The sequence below is a fragment of the Lichenostomus cassidix genome, chromosome 11 (genome assembly GCF_008360975.1).
Source record: "Lichenostomus cassidix isolate B80296 chromosome 11, HeHo_3.0, whole genome shotgun sequence".
In the NCBI taxonomy this organism is placed as follows: domain Eukaryota; kingdom Metazoa; phylum Chordata; class Aves; order Passeriformes; family Meliphagidae; genus Lichenostomus; species Lichenostomus cassidix.
In genome coordinates, this window is record NC_139492.1 from 14,828,394 (window position 1) to 14,847,123 (window position 18,730).

General features: G+C 39.9%; 1 protein-coding gene across 5 annotated transcripts in view; it reads left to right on the forward strand.

Annotated features, from left to right (window-relative positions):
* Positions 1-18,334, forward strand: part of ZNF536 (zinc finger protein 536) — a 338,513-nt gene extending 320,179 nt beyond the window's left edge. For all 5 annotated transcript variants that reach the window (XM_085071957.1, XM_085071959.1, XM_085071956.1 and 2 more), the window contains one exon: positions 15,376-18,334. In XM_085071957.1, the coding sequence (XP_084928083.1) occupies positions 15,376-15,611 (236 nt within the window). In that variant the 3' untranslated portion in view covers positions 15,612-18,334. The remainder of the gene's footprint in view (positions 1-15,375) is intronic.
* Positions 18,335-18,730: the final 396 nt, after the last annotated feature.

The following is an 18,730-nucleotide window of genomic DNA, read 5'->3' on the forward strand; positions in this document are numbered from 1 at the left end:
TCAACTCTGCCTAGACAAATACAGACCATTTATTAACGTTCGTACAGCCGTGCTATTTTGCAAATCCAGCAATTCTTATAAAGCTGCAAAACAGGACATAAGGCTGAATGCCTTCTGAATTAAATTAATCTTAGATAGGAATTAAGAGCATCCTCGCTTTCACTTTGGATGAAACAGGTCAGTCCAGAACTTTGATGTATTAATGCTAGCATAAAGTGTTATCTTAATACTCTCTTTTATACTTACAGGACATATCATCAGCCAAATGTCTCTTCCTTGTACATCTGACACTGCGAGACATTCGTCCTTTAATACAAAATTTATCTTATTTGGCACTATTTACCTAAACATGGTCTGTTGATAAAGTCCTTGCTGTACAAATGGAAAGGCAGTTGACTAAATCCCTTATTATAAATAATCACTGTCTATCTTTCAGTGTAAATTCAAGGACATGTTCACTTTCAAGCTATCAGTTCAATTAGAAAAGGTCTATTCACTGTCGATGTCTATATCTCATGGAAATAGGAAAGCACAGTTAATAAACAAATCAAACTATTTTAAAAAATAGCACAGTGGATTATGAATTCTAGAGCCCATGCTGATGGTGACACTGTCAGGACACATGCTATACAAAAATATATACAAACAGTGTTATCTAAATTTTTATGCTACCTTTAGAATTTAAATCTGACCTTTGGGCCACCCCTTTGATATTATTTCAGAAGAAAATGCCTATACTGTACCTTCCATATATTAAAATTTAAAAAATGTGTTTGTACATGTATAAAATGCTAGTTAAGCCTTTTTCAATTTACTTCTTTCTATTAAAAAATAGGAAACCTGTTTTGAGGTTGTGAACAACTGTGTGTACAATAAGGGCTCGGGGTGGATACCTCCCCCAGAGCTGAGGAGCAGGAGTTGGGGCTCAGGGTGCTATGGCTATTCTTGCTCTTCCTTGTTTTACTGTAGTGGTTGGGGCAGTTTCCTATTTCTGGAAGGCTTTCACTGTGGTAGCCATGTGATTATAGAAAAATCTCTCTCTGTTCTTTCTATAAGAAAGGAACTCTTTAGCCTTTCATCTTACAGAAAATGATTGAAAGTAGAATTCCAGAAAGCTGGAAAAAGTCCAGAAAAAAACCCGCAGATTTTTAAAGCATATAAATTTTTTTATATATAAATCTCACTATATTAATCACATCCTATGGAATTTAAAGGAGCTTTTCCAGTGGCCTGAGTCTTGATACCTAGAGGCTCAGATGGAAGAGCTCTGTATGCAAGATCAGCACTGCTCTCCTCCATCCATGTGCTTGCCTGAGATCAGAATTTGGCTCCTGATGGGTATTTCCACACAGTATTTACCACCCTAGAAGGAGTGATTATATTTAATGGCAGAATTTCAGTTGACTTCTCAATATGTATTGAGTTGACCTTTAAGTTAAACCACAGATTAATTTTTTTTAGTTGTCTCTTTAAGTACATTTATAGACCTCTCTGTTCTGATTAGCATAACGGCAGAGAGAGAAAAGTTACCTGCCTCAGATTATTTGTTGAAATCAGACAAATTGCATCCCTTCTCCAGAAGGCAAAATATTTTGGCCCCCTTTAACCACTGTATGCATTAGTTTTGTTGCAAAATGGTTTTGGTTTATACACAGAGAAGCCCAAGTGGGTATCAGTTTGCTTGAAAGCCCAGAGCCTGCCATTGATTTCATATAAGTAAATCTCCTCCCTGGAAGTCGGTGGAAGTCAATGAAGCTTCCATGGGATTGAGTGGCTCTCCTGGAGGCAGCAGGAGCAAGGCTTTGGTGTGCTGGGTACTGCTGGCAGGGAGGTTTGCTTCTTTGCTACCTGACATGCTGTGATTTGCTGAGCTTCTTCAGGGATAGGTAGGGAGCTCCTTTACTATAAATAAAAAAAAAAATACCCAAACACCATAAATGGACACAGTGTCTCACTGCCCATAAAAATCTTAGGCTTCTCCATTTTTATTTAAAATAAAATCCTCAGTAGCACCTGTTCTCTGCACTCTGACTGCCACAGGCATTGTGGGAAAGGGGATTTTGGTTTTGTTTCCTTTGACATCTCAGGGTTTTGCTGCATGTTCACCTTGTGCCCTTTTCTGTGTGGCAACACATGGCTTTAGGGACGTGGGTGACAGCAACGTCGTCTCTGGGTGTGGATTGTTGGTCTGTATGTAAGACATATAGCAAGCAGCCAGCTCCATGTGCACCCAGTGATGGTAAAATTCCCATCCACATCCCAGTTAGCAGCCAGGTGCCTCTCTCTGGCACACCCTGGCTGCAGGCACAGCTTGGGGTGGCTGTGCATCCCTCACAGGTGCTAGAGCCTCACCCACCCTCTGTCCCCCTCGCACCCAGAGCGAACGCCACACAAAAATAAATGCAAAAATAAATGCAAAAAGGGGCTCAGATTCACAATGAGACAATGTAATGTGCCAGCTTTTACCCCCAGGCAGATTTTCATGTCTCTTTTAAGAATCTTTGTCAGTAAGGGCCCAAATCAGGGACAACTTGGACTTGTGCATTGTGTAAGCTCCTGTGCATTCCCACACCAGTCTGTGGGATGACTTACAGGCTTTGTATGTGCATAACCTTCAGCAATTTGCTGAATCAGGTCCTAAATACTGAAATATTCTTCAATAGTTCTGGCTCCACTATGAAACTCTAGAAGGCACATTTCCCTCTCAGTGTCTCTCCATAAGACCCATCAATGATAATGGAGTTACATTAGGCACATCTAAAGTTAATTATACGGTTACCTCTCTCTCGGCCTGTTTGTCAAAAAGAATATGACAAAAAAAAAATCCTCTGTCTTCTGATATCTATTTTTATTTGAATTTTGAGTTGCCATTTAGGCAAAAGAGTAAAGACCACCCTGAGAAGACCTTTGGTGGGTGGGTCTGGATGTTTGCTAGCTGAGAGCCAGCGTGGGAAATGTTGTGTTAAGAAAATTTGCAGAAAAAAATTCTATGGAAACCAAAGCAATAGAAGTATTTCAGGCAGGCTCTTCCTTTTTGAAATTAAGTGGGTGTCTTGTAGGGATGCTGATTTATTTTGGAGTGTGGGTTTAGAGGCATGCTTCAATTGGAAAAAAACTCAAATCTTCACTAAAAACTCAGGAATTTATAATGTAGAGAAAAGGTTGAATGAAACAGTAGGTCCAGAAATTTTGTAATTCACTAAATATTAAAAAATAAGTAATTTTTTTGTGCTTGTTTGGCTGATTTTTTTAAACATTATTTTACATTTAAATATGGTGAGCCAAAATCCTCTATCCTAAACACAGGGCTCTCAATATCTTGATTTTGGTATGTGAGCATATTGCTGGGGGATGCCAGGTTTGTCTAGGGATCCAGGAGCTTTGACATACTCTAGTTTACAGTACCTGGAGTGTGCTCAGCTGCTAATGCGTTTTGCATGCAAGATCACTGTGCTTCAGCATGACAGCTAGGAAAAATGTCATTTTATTTTTAATTGCAGCAGGACGCAATTTGGGGGAGGAAAAAAAAAAAGCTTAAAGTCACATTCTTTGCTAGAGATTTGTTCTACAAAAGTCCAGTCAGAAAGCTTCCAGTACTTAATAAAGTCAAATTCCTCCCTGAGCGTTCCCGTGAGCTCCCGTGGAAGCCAGCGGGAGTTGCGCATGAGTACCGAGGGCAGCATTTTGCCCTTAGGACTGAATCTCCCAACTGACTATTCTTTTAGACTGTCTTTTGATTAACAATCTGTTTGCAGCAGGCTAGGGCCAGGGAGGCAGCGTATACCCCACTGTTCAAATCTGTGGCAAAATATTCTACAGAGAGCTACTTAATAAATATCAACTTGCTCCAATAGTCATTGAGAAATACCTCAACAGATAGCAATCAATCGAGGGCTGAGTTGGGGAAAAAAAAATACAAAAGGACATCAAAGAGGTTCTCATTCCCAGTCTATTGCTCTATTTAAGGGTCCTATAATTCGGTGAGGTTGTGTGCTAAATAATTTGTAAGCCTTCAGAACATCCAGGTTATTGTTTGTGGACAGATGGTGCATCACATTTTATTGCTTATTCCTTCTGTGGTTTCTCATATGCAGGACTGATGTGCACTCTGAAGTCTTTGTTTCCTTGCTAAAATCTCTAATCTAAAACAGGCAATCAAGCACACAGACAGTGCTTCAGAAAGCATAATCATACTTTTAAAGGGGGAAAAAAACATTTCAGCTGCAGTTAGGAAGCAGATGTGTTCCCTGAAAATGTAAAAGGTTATCAGAAGTATTAAAATAGGGAAACAGACACGGAATTGGGAGCGCTGGGGAGAGGATGTATTTTCTCCCTGTACTGCAGGGTAGGTGTGCCTTTTCCTAGGCTACCTGCTTTGTATCTGGCTCTCTGCGGAGCTGGTGTAGCGAAAGCCTTCAGAGACCAGCTTTTGCTTCCACCTTTCCCCTGAGATTGGCAGTCTTTGTCTTTTACAGGCAAGGAGCAGCCGTGTTGTGATCCTGGAACCGCTGCTGCCCCGAAGAGTTAAATCATGTTGATATACAGGAAGGAAATGGAATAGACTAACTCTACTCTTTTCTTCCTACGGATTTTTCTTTTTATTCTGAAGATAGAATTACTGTTTGTAAGCATCTGAAAGTCATTAGTGGCTCTGCAGTCTGTCAGGTGCCGACGCAAAAAACTGCTGAAACTGAACGGGTTCCTGTGCGGAGTGCTGGGAATTTGTCATGTGCTGATGAGCAGTTATAATAATATATGAGCAAATCACAAGCATTCTGCAAATTAATCAAATTTTTTTTCCCCTTCTCCCTTGTCTCTGGGAGAGTGGCTTTGCCGGCAGACGTAGGTGAAGCAGTTTTACTCACAGATGGTAGCTCTGGCATCAGATGGAATTTATATAACAGTAATTCTGATTTCCTGCCAAAGTAGCACTGAAAACACCAGGGAGATTGTACAAGACAAGTCATGTGGTTTTGCTGAGGTTGTTGTGGGAAGTTTAAGGGGGGAAATCTCAAATTTTCCTCTTTGCATTTATTGTTTTAGCCTGAAGGGCCAGAAATCGTACACCATTCTGCCATCGGCGAAATCCAACACATCTTTTTTTATGAATTGCGCTGAAAGAGTGCTTCCCAGCTGTTGGAACTGCTGGCGGGGAGGGAGCCACATGACTCCTCATCCTTTCCCTTTCCATACAAGGATTAAAGAGGGGAGGGTTCAAAAGGTTGCTGCACTACATGTTGGAGTGAGGCAGGGTCTCCCTTCCCAGGAAGCGATGCCATGTTCACTTAGGTTATACTCCCTCTGGCATAACGAAACACAGGGGGGCTTTGGGAAACATGTTGGCAGTGGGTCTCCCTCCTCATTAAAATGGGAGGGTTTTGAATGAGGTTAGCCAGGTAGATTAAGGCTATTAGTTGTGTCTCTGATGACATTTCCAGTTTGATCAGTAGAAAACAGACACGTGAGGTTTTTTTTACCCGGTAAGGTAAGCGCTTGGTGCACTTGTTATTTGGCTTTTGCGCAGATGAAACATGCACTGATCTGATGGCAGATCCAATCCTGACTCAGAGCAGCACAGATCTGCTCAAACCACAGGCTGGCAGCAAGGATGAGAGAGCAGAATGAGGCCCGGTGGCTTCTGAATTGGATCGCGTTTTTAAAAACAAAAGCAGTCTTCCCTGGAAAAATATGACGGTGTTTTTATAATAGCCACATATTGAGTAATGCATGGAGCATCGCAGGACTGCTGTGACACTAAAAGAAAAAAATAGAGGCGAGCAGAACGAGAGAACTTTCAGGGGCTGTTTTTAATAAAGAGGTGAATTCTTTCTGCAGTAGGAAAAATGATAAAAAGATGGCGTATCAGCTACATTATGCAACAAAGTAATGCTGCTGTGTTTTTATAATGTAAGGCACTGCCCATTTGTTTTGGTTTACGTGACTGCAGTGAAATAAGTGGATTAGACTGAAACTTTAGCATGCTTCATTGCAGCTGGTTGCAGACATCTGTCATTCCTCAGCCATACATTCTGGATCATGCCAAGAAGAAAAAGCAAAGTCTGACACCTTTCATTTTAGAGAGCCTTTTATAGAAAAGAAAAGGAGAAGGGGAGAAAGCATTTCCTTTGTGACTTGATAAAAAAGACACTTTTTTTCTGCGACAACACCAACAGCACTTTCCAGAGGGAGAGGTCCTGCAAAGTTAATGCTCAATTTACTCTTTTCAGCCCTTTAATTTTTTGACCCCCTGTTTTGTTGAGTGGGATATGGTAAAAATATGGTGGGGTTTTTTTAGAGAAACATTAGCTACATGTACACCTACATCAGAACTGTGCCTGGTGAAAGGTGGGTTGCTGTGAGTTCCCACTCAGGCTGTGCTCGTGGTAATTCTGTGCCGTGATGGCACATAATGCAGAAGCATTGCTAATAATGAGTTGTTCTGAGAACTCCACTCACCAAATCCCATAAATGGATAATAGTGATGTTTTAGCGGAATGATTAGTGGGGTTGTGAGCTACTCCTGGATAATTTGAAATATTAGCTATTAGTGAGCTAGATATTTATTTACTTAAAGTGCTTTGCTCTTCTTCAGTCTCTCTACTAACACAGTTCTGGAGTTAGAGGATCATGAGGTACATGACAAGGGATAATGTGACAAAATACCATCTAAATTACCCCAGTTATGTACCAAAGCAGCAACTGAAATGAAAGGAGAACATGGTTAGTCTAAGTGACATCATACATGCAGAAAACAAATATTCTAGCTTAGGGCCCCACTTCAGCAAAGGTTATAGCACGTGGGTAATTCCATCCCTTCCCACTTAGGGAATTTATGGACTGTGGAACAAGTGGGGAGACCCAGTACCCTTACAGGGCTGTGCACAGAGGAGCAGAGCTCTGCAAGGCTCAGGCTTGTGACTGTCCAGTTCTACACCAGCTGAGGATGTGACACATTGAAATGTGGGCAGGAGAAATTTAGAAAGCTGAGTATGGGATTTTTAAAATTTCATTCTGCCAAATAAAATAAATAAACTGAAGACAGTTGCCTGGAGTGAAAGAGAAAATTCTACTGTATTTATGAATTGCTAGGCAGAATAAAGGATATTTGGTAGCAAAATACCATCACTAACAAGGTCTTTCCTATTAGCTTCTGAATTGAATGTTCTCTTTACTAAAATCCCAGTGCCACCAGTATAGCATTTATTCTGGGAAATCATAGGTACATTAAATTCAAATACAGCTTCATTCAAGAAGTCATAAATGCTCCCTGAAATAATAAATATTTACTGAGACAATTAAAAAATATGACAGAACATTAGAGAGAAAACTTGTGAATGACCTAGTAGGAAAACTGAGATATTTTGCTCAAGGGGGTTAGAATGGGAATATAATGTTATTGGAGTGATTAAAACAAGTAAAGGAGTGAATAGACATAGCAATTAATTGAAATATGTAAGTAAAGGCAAAGGTGGGAATCTGAACGTGTAATTTTGATGATCAGAAGAACTTGGGGTTAGTTAATATTAAAGGAAAGTCTGCCACTTACCTTCAGAATGTGTTTCTTTAGTTGCAGTCCAAAGCACGAGAGAAAGAGAAGGCTGTGAGGAATGTAACCTGCTCCCTCCCTGGGCTGGGGTTCCTCTTCCCTCTTGTGCAGAGAGGCCCAGGCTGCAGAGATGGAGGGACACATCAGGCTTTGGGAGAACAGGAATTGGTACTAGAGGGGAGGAAATGGCAGGAAATGAAAGCTTGGCCAAAAATACAAACTGCTGTGAGTTTGAGGTTATGAAAGGGATTATGATTTCTGTAAGCATTGCCATTATGCAGAGTTGGTCTGCTCTTTACAACAGGTATCTAGTGCCCTTGATAAGAACTCTGTCCTCTACTTATGTGTATAAACCAAAGTAAATAAATATGAAAAATTAAATGTAATTAAATTTTCCAAAGCATGGAACAATGATAGTCTGGCATTTGAAGCTCAATCAATGACAGCATTGCCACTAACCTCGTTTGGAGCCCTCTGAGGCTCTGGGCTCGTAACTCATGTTTGTCATGTCAGAAGCTGAACTGGTGCCACTGTGCACAGGGCATGGTGTGTGCCCCACGAGCACTGCTCTGAGATGCACAGGTCCTGAGGAGACACAGTCTCCTGCCTTCATTGCAGAATTTTAGCTTTACAGGGTTCCCATAAAGTTTAATATTTCTTTAGGAAGATCTTTGCAGCTATTCTGCTGAGGCTGTTCCTTTCTTCCAAGATGAGATCCATTTTCCTTCTAAATCAAAAGTTCCTGTGTGAATTTTTCCTTTTCCTTTCAGAAAGAATTTGTTTCTTTCTGAAAAAGAAACAAATTCTGTGCTAAGTGGCTGGAGCTGAGTAATTCTGTTGTTTTACCAACTCTGCTAGAAATGGGAAATGTTTGTTTTCCCAGGACTTGCAAGTCTCTGTTACACTATCAGTGATTTCACTGGGCGTTTCCTAATTCCCTTGTATTTAGTGCGCTACAGATGGCTAACAAGTTCTTCACTCTACCTCCAAATAATTATAATTTCCCTGTTCTACATAACAAAGGCAAAAAATGTTAAATTAGGAATCTTTTCCATAACTTTGTGAGTGATTCACTCAGTAAGGTAAAACCATATCTTTGAAGTACAACAGAAGAATTTCTCTTTGTCTGGAGTACCCAGGTGACTGTTAACCTCTGTGTCAGACCAACCTGCACTTGGCTGTTTTACATAGCAGAGCTGATTTGTTGGTTCTTTTTTCTTCTTTTGTTTTTAAAAGAAACTTCAGTATGTGATAATCAGTAATTGTAACCTTTTTGAGACAGGAATTGAATAGTTACCATAAGTGCAGTTTTTATTTTAGGGGAAGTGTGTGAAATTAACATAATATTTTAATAATATGTGTTAAAGGCAAAGTGAAGCACGAAGTTTTGATTTTCTGTGTCATCACTGAACATTTTGGTGTACTCATCAGCAACCCAAAATACTATTTGGAAACACCAAGCACTGTGTAAGGCACTAACTTAAAAGCAGACTCCACCTTTGATTATGTTTCAGAAAAGCCATGTAGCTATCTGAGGGTTTAATTCAATCCAATGATTTACGGTTTTTTGTTCAGGTAAAAATCTTTGATGCAAAATAGTTACAAATTAGGTCTTTTTACTCTCTGGCTGTTCTGCAGGAGAATAAGCATCGCTTTAGGCATTCCAATGGAAACATGTAACCCAAAGCCTTAGCCTTGGTAGCTGAAAATGTTCCCTGGCCTTCCTAAAATCCAGATGTTTCTGCATTTTTTGTATGTTATTTCAGAGAAAATCATTAAAAAAGCCTCAGATAAGGCTTTTTGGTTTTATGACTTTTCTTGGTCAACATGAAATAGAGTTTTTAAATTTTAATTTTGGTTTGCTTTTTTTTTCCTTTGTAATCCAAGAAACACATAAACTTCACAGAATATTGAAATTTTCCCAGAAGATCATCTTGGTTGGTCTTGGACCTGTGTGTAAACAAACATATACTTTTCAATTGTTTTATAAAAACTTTTATTACAGATATGAACCTGATTGGGTGTACTTTAATCTGTCTGGTATTTTGGGAGTTCCATAAAATGCATATTTTGAGACCAATAAAGTGGAATGGCTCAATCAGAGCCATTATTGTCTATTGGACAAATATATTTATTCAGCATTTTCCCATCCATACTGTTATGCTCCAGATCCGAATGGCTGCTTTAGAGCCATTCTGCTCTCCTGGGTAATGCATACAGTACTTGGGATGTTTGCCGTGGATAGGAAATGTATTTATGAAAATTTATACGTTAAAAAAAGGAAATTGCACTAGCCAAGATTTAAATGAAAATAGTTTTCCCTTTGCAAATGCTTGTTATTATGCTCTAATATACTTTCAAATGGCAGTGTTCACCAAGATGCCTGGGACCTGGAGGCTGTGGTCTGAGAGAGAGGAGCTCAGCCCAGCAGTCACTGCCAGAGAAGTGGAGATGCTCAAAAAGCCTCTCTTCTTACACAGCGAGCAATCGGCCATCATTGCCTCCTGTTAGCTCTGAGGCAGCACACCCTTCATCTGCTTAGAGATGATTGTTCCTCAAATACGAGCTTGTGTGGGGAAAAAGGACTCAAAGCAGCTCTTCCTGGGGAGGTGTGGGCTCACCAAATGTGTGAGTGCAGGGTTTGCTGGGTGGCAGATGTGTGATTGCATGGACCATTCCACCACCGTGGGACTGAGCATCCCCTGCAGCAGTGCCTGTCCATCCTGAGCCACTGCATCCCCTGCAGCAGGCAGTGCCCATCCATCCTGAGCCACTGCAGCCCATCCTGCACCACTGCCCATCCATCCTGAGCCACTGCATCCCCTGCAGCAGGCAGTGCCCATCCATCCTGTGCCACTGCAGCCCATCCTGCACCACTGCCCAGGCCTGGCCAGAGCTGCCCTGGCCATGTGGGATTGCTACAGCAGCTCAGGGAGTCAGGTCCAGATCTTCAGTGTCCAACATCCCAAATCAAGAGATTTGTTTTGGAGAAATTCAAGCCTTTGAGGCTTTTTCAAATATCTCTTTGCGAGGGAATAATTTGTTTTAAAGAGGTAATTGCTGTTATTTTTGATTTTCACCAAAAGGATATTCTTAAACCAGGCAAAGAAATCTGAAATGAGTTTGCCGTATTGCATCTCAGTAAGTGCTATAGCCATTGGCCATCTAAGGAAAAACATTCTGTCAGATAATCATGGCCATTTTTGCATTTTAAGGGAACAAATGTCATATCTAAGAAACACATTTTATTCAGAGCTTAATTATAATTTATAGTACATTGCACAGCATTTGTTTTCTGTTCATCATGTTATTGCTCTTCTGCTTTTTCCCTAAATTTATGCATTAAATCGTGTGTGTGTGTGTCTGTATGCGTGTATCTGTGTATATATGTACACATATGCAATATAATACAAAGTGGTGTAGTGGGGACAACAGACGGCTTGTGTGTGATGTATTATTGGCATTTTTCTTTCAAATTACCATTTTCTTGCTGCTTTGGGAGAAAGCCATGATTTTGCTGTGATTAGTACACTTTTAACAATCTGGAATAAATTCCTGATCTTATTCATGTGACTAGTTCAATGCCCATTTTTACATTTTAGTGCAAACCCCTACATATGTGCCTGTAATACCACAAAAATAAGATGTTTCTTTGTGGAAATTTTATAGAATTTGGATGCCGATCAAATATTTTCAGAAGTGGAGAATTAATGCGGCTTGACCATGTAAATGATTTTTTTAATGAAAAAGACTTTAGTATTCATCACTCTTTCTCTCTCCCGTTTGTGTATTCCTTTGTGCTAATCTTAAATAATGGATCCATATCAAAGTTAATAAATTAGTAACTATTAGCAGTGTTTGGATTACAGTGAGTAACCCTGTGCCACTTCATTGACATTGACTTTTTATGTGTTCCAGTAATACATTTCGAGTTTTAAAGATTAGACAAAGCAAAATAAGGTTTGGCATGTATTTGAATCTTTAACAACTCTTGGGCAATGGCTTTGTTTAAATCCAAAGCCCCTACTTGAGATAAACTTCCATTTAAGTGGCTCTAAACCCCAGACTGAGATCCATGTCTTTCTCGAAACGTACAGTTTCTGACTGTTCAGCTGATGCACCATGTTGAGCTGCATCAGTCATGCCATGTTATGAAACCTAACGCGATGTGACTGATGCAGCCTGACATGAAGTGTCACAAAGCAACATATCAGATCACAAACTTGAAAGAAAAGAAAACAAACTTTACTTTTTTTTTTTTCCTCTCAAAGCCTAAATTAATGAAGCAGCATTTATTTTTAAAAAGGTGGACTGGTTTCAAACACTGAGGGATTTTTCTTAATGTGGGCCTGCAGAAAACTTCTTCATCCTGACCAGAAGGTATCTTTTATCCACATTTACTGTGCTCCCTAAAATTCAGCCAAAACTAGAGAAGATGATGAGCCTGTGTCACCATAGGATTGCCACCCTTGCTGGGTCTGATCCTGGGAGGTTTAGATCAGTTTTAGAGAAGAGGCTCCAGCAGTTTCTGGAACTGCAATCACCCTTCCTGAGGAAATCCATACATGCTGAAGCATTCTTTGAGTCCAGCCATCGCTGTTGTCATTTTAGCTAATTCTGATTGTTATTTTCTGCTGTTCCACTTCCTTAGACTGACAGCTTCCATCCAGAGGATTGCAAAGTCTCTCCACATGCTCTGCCACAGACTTGATAGCACACTGCTCCACAACAGGATTATTTCCCCTGCAAATAACATATTGTGCTCTATGCTCACTTTTTGATCAGGGAAAGAGGCACACCACAGTTTGCCCCCCTAGTCCCCCCACCTTTAGTCAAATTCTTCTTACTACAATTGCAATGCTTTGCACCTCATCTTCTGAACTACTGAACTATCAGAAAGATTCCTTTCTTCTTTTCTTTTTATAATTTTGCCTCACCCTTTTTTTTTTTTTTTCTGCAGGGCTTTCATATATTTTTATTGGGAGATATATAGTGGGTAAAATATATATGAACTATAGCTTGCTAAGAAAGGACCTACCAACCACTGCTAGATAAAACATTATAAATTTATTGCCAACTTATCTGGGAAGGGTTATTTTAAGAGCCTGCTGCCCACAACAAGTTTTGGAGCTAAAATTAATGAATGGGGATACCTAAGAGAAATGGGAATTTTCCTTCACCCCTTAGTTACAAGCAAATTGCAGATATTGTTATCTTTGCAAGCAAGAATAATCTCTACTTTTTGTACTACTTCTGCTGTAAACAATGTACCGCTTGCTTTCCTATGACCCTCACTCTGTATACATATTTATATATTATTCATATCGGATTAAAAATGAATGTGCTCTTTACCACAGTTGTACTGCATAGTGACAATACAAATTAACTTATTGTGTACTTACTTTTCACAAGGCAGTGATGTGAAATTTTGATGGCCTGAAAAAGTAAGTCGTGGGGGAAGCAATGCAGAGCTGAATCCTTGTAGGTGCACTTTATATTGTCTGATTTATTAAAGTGCGTTGAATTAATAAATGACATTCTCTGCATGGAATTTTGAACACGGGTTTGAACTTGGTTCAGCGGTGGGCAAAAAGAGTTTGCTTTTATTCTGGTGCATGTGAGGTGGTTAGCTCCAGCCATGCTTTGTGCATTCCTTGCTTAGAATTTGTTCTTTGCAGGAAAGAATTAGGATGGCCATGCATTAAGAGCTGCTTGTGGGTAAAGCATTAAGAGCTGGTTGGTGAGATCATATAATCATAGAATGACTTGTTTGGGAAGGGACATTAAAAATCATCTTGTTCCAAGCCTCCTGCTATGGGCAAGGACACCTTCCACCATCCCAGGTTGCTCCAAGCCCTGTCCAGCCTGGCCTGGAACACTCTCAGGGATCCAGGGGCAGACAGTTTCTCTGGGCAATCTGTGCCCGGGCCTCCCCACCCTCACAGGGATGAACTTTTTCTTAGTATCCAACCTAAATCCACTGTCTGTCAGTTTGAAGCCATTCCCACTTGTCCTGTCACTCCAGGCTCTTGGAAATAGTCTCTCTCCATTTTTCTTGTCAGCCCCTTCAGGTTACTTTCAGTACCCATCAGGTACTGAAGGACCACAATTAGATGACCTTTCAGCCTCCTTCAGGCTTAACCATCCCAATTCTCTCATCTTTTCCTCATAGGAAAGGTTCTCCATCCCTCTGATCATCCTGGTGCCTCCTCTGGACTCACTCCTACAGCTCCATGTCCTTCCCGTGCTAGAGGCATAACATGCAAACAAACATGTTATGCTTATATGCATGTTGGAGGTTTTGGGGGATCGTCACAGTTCTGGCAGTCTTCAACTTATGAAAACAAAGGGTGCCAGGGAACTTCCTATCCTTGAGGAAGGAAAAAGCCTGTATTCCTGGGGCAAGGGCTTAGGAAACTGGGTGTCTTTCCTCTGGGTGGCAGGCAGTGTGTTTTGGGGAACTCAGCCTTCAAGTGGTGATGTTGATGCTACAGTAAAAATGGCAAGTGGTTTGAGCAGCCCAGAACTCTACTTCTGGCTCAGGTGAATTCACTCTGCTACAGAGATGCTCATACTGCTGTGCCAGCAGCTCTCCAGGCTCCCATCTCTGCTGGGAGGACTATGGCAGCATTCCCACTCCAGTACAGGTAGCATCAGACCAGTGCACAACAGGTGTCTATTTGTTTAGCTGTTAAATTCCCACCGAAAACCAAGGAGAGAGGGTCCATCCCCTTCTCCCACAGCAGGAAGCATAGTTCTCCTCCTCTGCTGCCCCAGCATCTGTTTTATGCCTGCTAAGTAGTACCACAGCAGCAAGGGAAAATGTGCTCTTCAAATGTGGAGATAGGGTATTGTTTTTCACTTATCCTGGCTTTATGTAGATGGTCTGGCACATTTATTTATTCATTTATTTGAGCAAATTAAAGCAAGCTAAGCGCATTTGACCTCAGATGGTCCTGGTTTAAGTTAATTTGAGAGACAAAGCTCATAAAGTTCCAGTAAAACACATCAACAACTTCCCAGCATAGGTTGAAATGTGATTGTTGAAACATAACCTCCAAAACCAGATACAGCATGGAGATTTGAAGTCACAATAATCTGAAAAATAAAGGAGAGTATATTGATAGCCTTCCTGAGAAGTGATATCTTTCATTCATGCCTTTGTTACGCAGTCGATTGCTGTTTTATCCCCAAGAAGTGCATCTATCAGATTTTGTGCATTAACATTCCTTTTCTAATCTAGCTTGGACATTTTATTTTAAAGCTGATGATAACCTTGGGCCCTGGCCCAGCAAACACTTACATGCTTGCGTTTCTTTACTCACAGGAGTAATCTCACTGGAGTAAATGTTTGCAGGTTTGAGACCTTGGCTATCTCAATCCATTATTTCTTTCCATTAAAAGGTAATCTGTGCGATTGAAATAAAACATGCAATTCTTTACCCAGAAACCCACCCAAAGACAAAGTATGTTTATTAGACTCAGGGTCTGCACATTGTCATCCTCGAATTGCACTTCAATAAAAAAGATAATTAACAAATGCAAAAGAAGACAGTTTCGTACACGCTGTATTTACAAGAGTTTGGTTTGGATCGTGGGCTGAAGGATTTACAGCAGGGGCTGAGGAGGGAGATGGATTAGTTGCACTGCTCTGGAAATCCGAAGCAGAGAATTTTTAAAATGTTGTTCCTTTGATGAGGAAGAGCACAGATTTCTTGTTCTCACCGAGGCCACTGAGTGATGCCCCTCCTGAGGGGCATCTGGTGTGTCCCTTTGGCCAGGCTGTTGGGCTAAGGCACAAACTAACGCGGCTGTCCTCTGTCCCGCAGGTCACCGGCCTTTCCAGTGCAGATACTGCCCCTACAGTGCCTCTCAGAAGGGAAACCTGAAGACCCACGTGCTCTGTGTCCATCGCATGCCTTTCGACAACAGCCAGTACCCCGACCGCAGGTTCAAGCGCTCCAGAGTCGACTCGGAAGCCGCTGGGAGTTTGGAGGAGCCGGCGGCTGCCAAGGCGGGCAGCTCGGTAGAGCTGGCGGAGGAGGGCAGCAAGGCCCAGGAGTGATGGTCAGCCCTGCTCTGCACAGCCTTTGGCCCCAGCTTTGGACATGTGGTTGGTGAGGGCTGGCTCAAACCCCTTCCCAGGAAATGGGTGGCATGCAAGTTCCCAGAAGCGTCCAGAATGCTGAAAATACTCAAATATATGTGTATGTACATGTACCCACACATATATATATATATATACAGACACAGAGCTATCCAGTCAGACCCACATTGGATATATATCTACATACACACACACACACACAAAATACACACAGTCCATACGTGTGTGTGTGTGTGTGTGTGTGTGTGTAAATATATATATTACACATGCAAAATAAATTTCCAGCCCTTGAAAATGGCTGCTAAACAGTTACCTGGCAACAAGTACTTCCAAACAACGTAGGTGGGATAATAAAGTGATTTAAAAATGTTAGGAGGTCGTTAGTTATTTAAAAAGCAGGGCAATTTCAAACTTAAAAGTGGTCTTTGTCCAAAAATAATGCTCTTAACAGAAAAATGATACCCTCTAAACGATTTAGTGTTGCCTTGAAGATTGAGGGGCTGTGTTTTCATTGTTGAAAACACCTCTATAATATGACACCAGCTGCTGTCATTTGCCTAGCATAGTAATGAGATGTCTTGGTAGACTGCCATGGTGCCAGTCTGACTGGAGCTGTCATTGCAGAGAAAATCAATTCAAGTGGTGTTGCAACTGCAGTGTAGGAGAAACCTTAGACGGCCCATAAGCTGGGGTCAGTACTGACCTATTTTGAAAAGTATTGTGATATTACATTTTCTTCTTCTTCTTTTTTTTTTTTTTTTTAATATACAGCCAAATGAATCAATGGTTAGGAAAAAAAATCTGCGGCCCGATGTGTGATTGCAGATTTGAAATGTAATTCCATTTTTTGTAATCATCTTGCAGTATTGAGGGAAATGCTTTTATTCTTTTTTTCCTTGTTGAAGAAGTAAGTTGCTATAAATGTAGAAGTACAATATATAGAAATATTGTTTAGTGAAACTAGTCAGCCTTATCTATAGAAGGTGCTGGTGAGAAACAGAATTTTATTACATAGGAGGTTGGTAATTTTTTTCTTCTGTTCTTTACTTGTCTTATTGGGTTTTTTCCCAAACTTCCTTTAAATTGCTTTTTTTTTTTTTTTTTTACACTTGAATGAAGGATTCCCTGGTCATGGTTAATTTTCATGTATTAGTTTTTATAAGTGTTACAGACATTGTGCAGAAGTTTCTTCTGGAGCAAGCCCTTATAAAGTAGCTTGACCTAAAATATGAATCCAAACTTTCTGCTCTTTGTCTCTAATGGAAAAAGTGTTTTAGATGATATTTCTTTGGTTTTGTAAAACAAATATGTTCTATATTTTTGCAGATTTTAGCTTTTTTACTGATTGGATGCTCCAAATTTAGTAAGGTCTTTGCCACATAGGAAGCTTTTGAGAGACTATAACAAACCACATTAAAAAAGTAAGAATAATAACTAAAGGTTTATTCTGAAATTCTCTGAATGGCATAAAATTTTGTCCTTCTAATGTACTTCCTTTGACAGAAGCAAAATTGGTGCTGTTTATTGTGATGGTAGAGAAGTATTAACTTCTTCTAAAGCAAAATCATCCAGACTTAAAAAAAAAAAAAGAAAAAAGTTAAAAAAAAAAAAAAGTCAATATTTCTTTGCAGGCTGGGAGCACAGAGTAAAACCCCAGGGCCTTAAAACTTCAGCTCTGCCTAAAGCAGTTTACAAAAAATACTAAACTGCAATCAATGTAAATAAAATTCTTAGTGCTACCCTGAGACTGGAAAAAAAATCTCAGGCTAATAAGGAATACGGTTTGCATATGCTGTCGGAAAGGATGTCATCCAACTGAAGTTTCAGTTTAAATGAGGTCACTGTGTAACTTGGACCCATCTGGCACAGAGCAAGCTGCTTTTCTTGTTTTTCTAGTATAGTTCTCACTGCCTTACTTAAATCGAGTTGATAAACTTAATGCAACTGTTTCTATGATCCTAGATAAAGGATTGAAATGTTATTGAACCTTTCTGACTGTAGTAAGCTTTAGGATTTTAACTGCACTACTGTGTTTGGTGACTGTGTCAGTCGCTTGCTTTGTGTGTTTGCGCCGCCTTCGGTATCTTAGCAAAAAAAAAAAAAAAAAAAAGAGAAAAAAAAGAGAGAAAAAAATACAAAACCACCCCCCACATTCCATTTCTTGCACTTTTTGAGCTCTTTCAGTATTCTTTTGTGTCTTCTGAGCATTTTCAGATACGACAGGCAATAATTCTGTTTGTGACACTGGAAACATCTCCCGCTCCTTGTGATGTGTGTGTTGATTCCATTTGGTCGGGTGCTACTGTCCCTATCCTCCCCTCTGACATAGCCCTTTTTTCCAGAACATTTGTAACTTGTAATACAAACAAGTGACAGCAGCAGTGATGCATTGTCAGTTTCTGAATATCATCATGCTTCTCATATCTAAACATGTCAAGTTTTTTCTCTGTAACTTCTGTAGTCTGTGATACTGGTCATAATACTGTCTACATTCCTACACAAAGAAAAATTTCTATCTTGGAGGAAATCTGAGATCAATAGAGTAGAGGATTTTGTTGCTATGCTTGTAACAATTAGAAAACTTTGTATTTAAAGTTTATTCTTGGTCATTATTTATTATTATAATACATCAGTTGACAGAACTTTATTCTGGTATAGAAGTATTAAAAGTTGTTTTTTCAGCAATGACTGTTTTCTTTCTGCTGTTAGAATAAAAATGTCTTTGAAGCAGTACAGTTTTATCCAGTGTTTTACGCAATAAAACCTCTACCTCTGAAAAAAAAAGTTTTCCTACTTGCTTATGTTTATCAGGAACAGTTGAAACATTATTTTCTTCAGCTTTGTCAGATTTAAAAAGAAAAAAAAAATAATGCCAGTAAATTCACAGTTGTTAGGCAGTTACTGGAGTGTATTATGCTGGGTGTGTGTGCTCAGTCCACTTATTAATCTGAAGAAATCTATATACAGTATATACAGATATATATTATATATATTGTGCTTAATTAAAAGACTGTGGAAATCTGTTTTAGCATGTAGTAATAATTGTTTTATATACCACTACTTATGTACTATAGAAA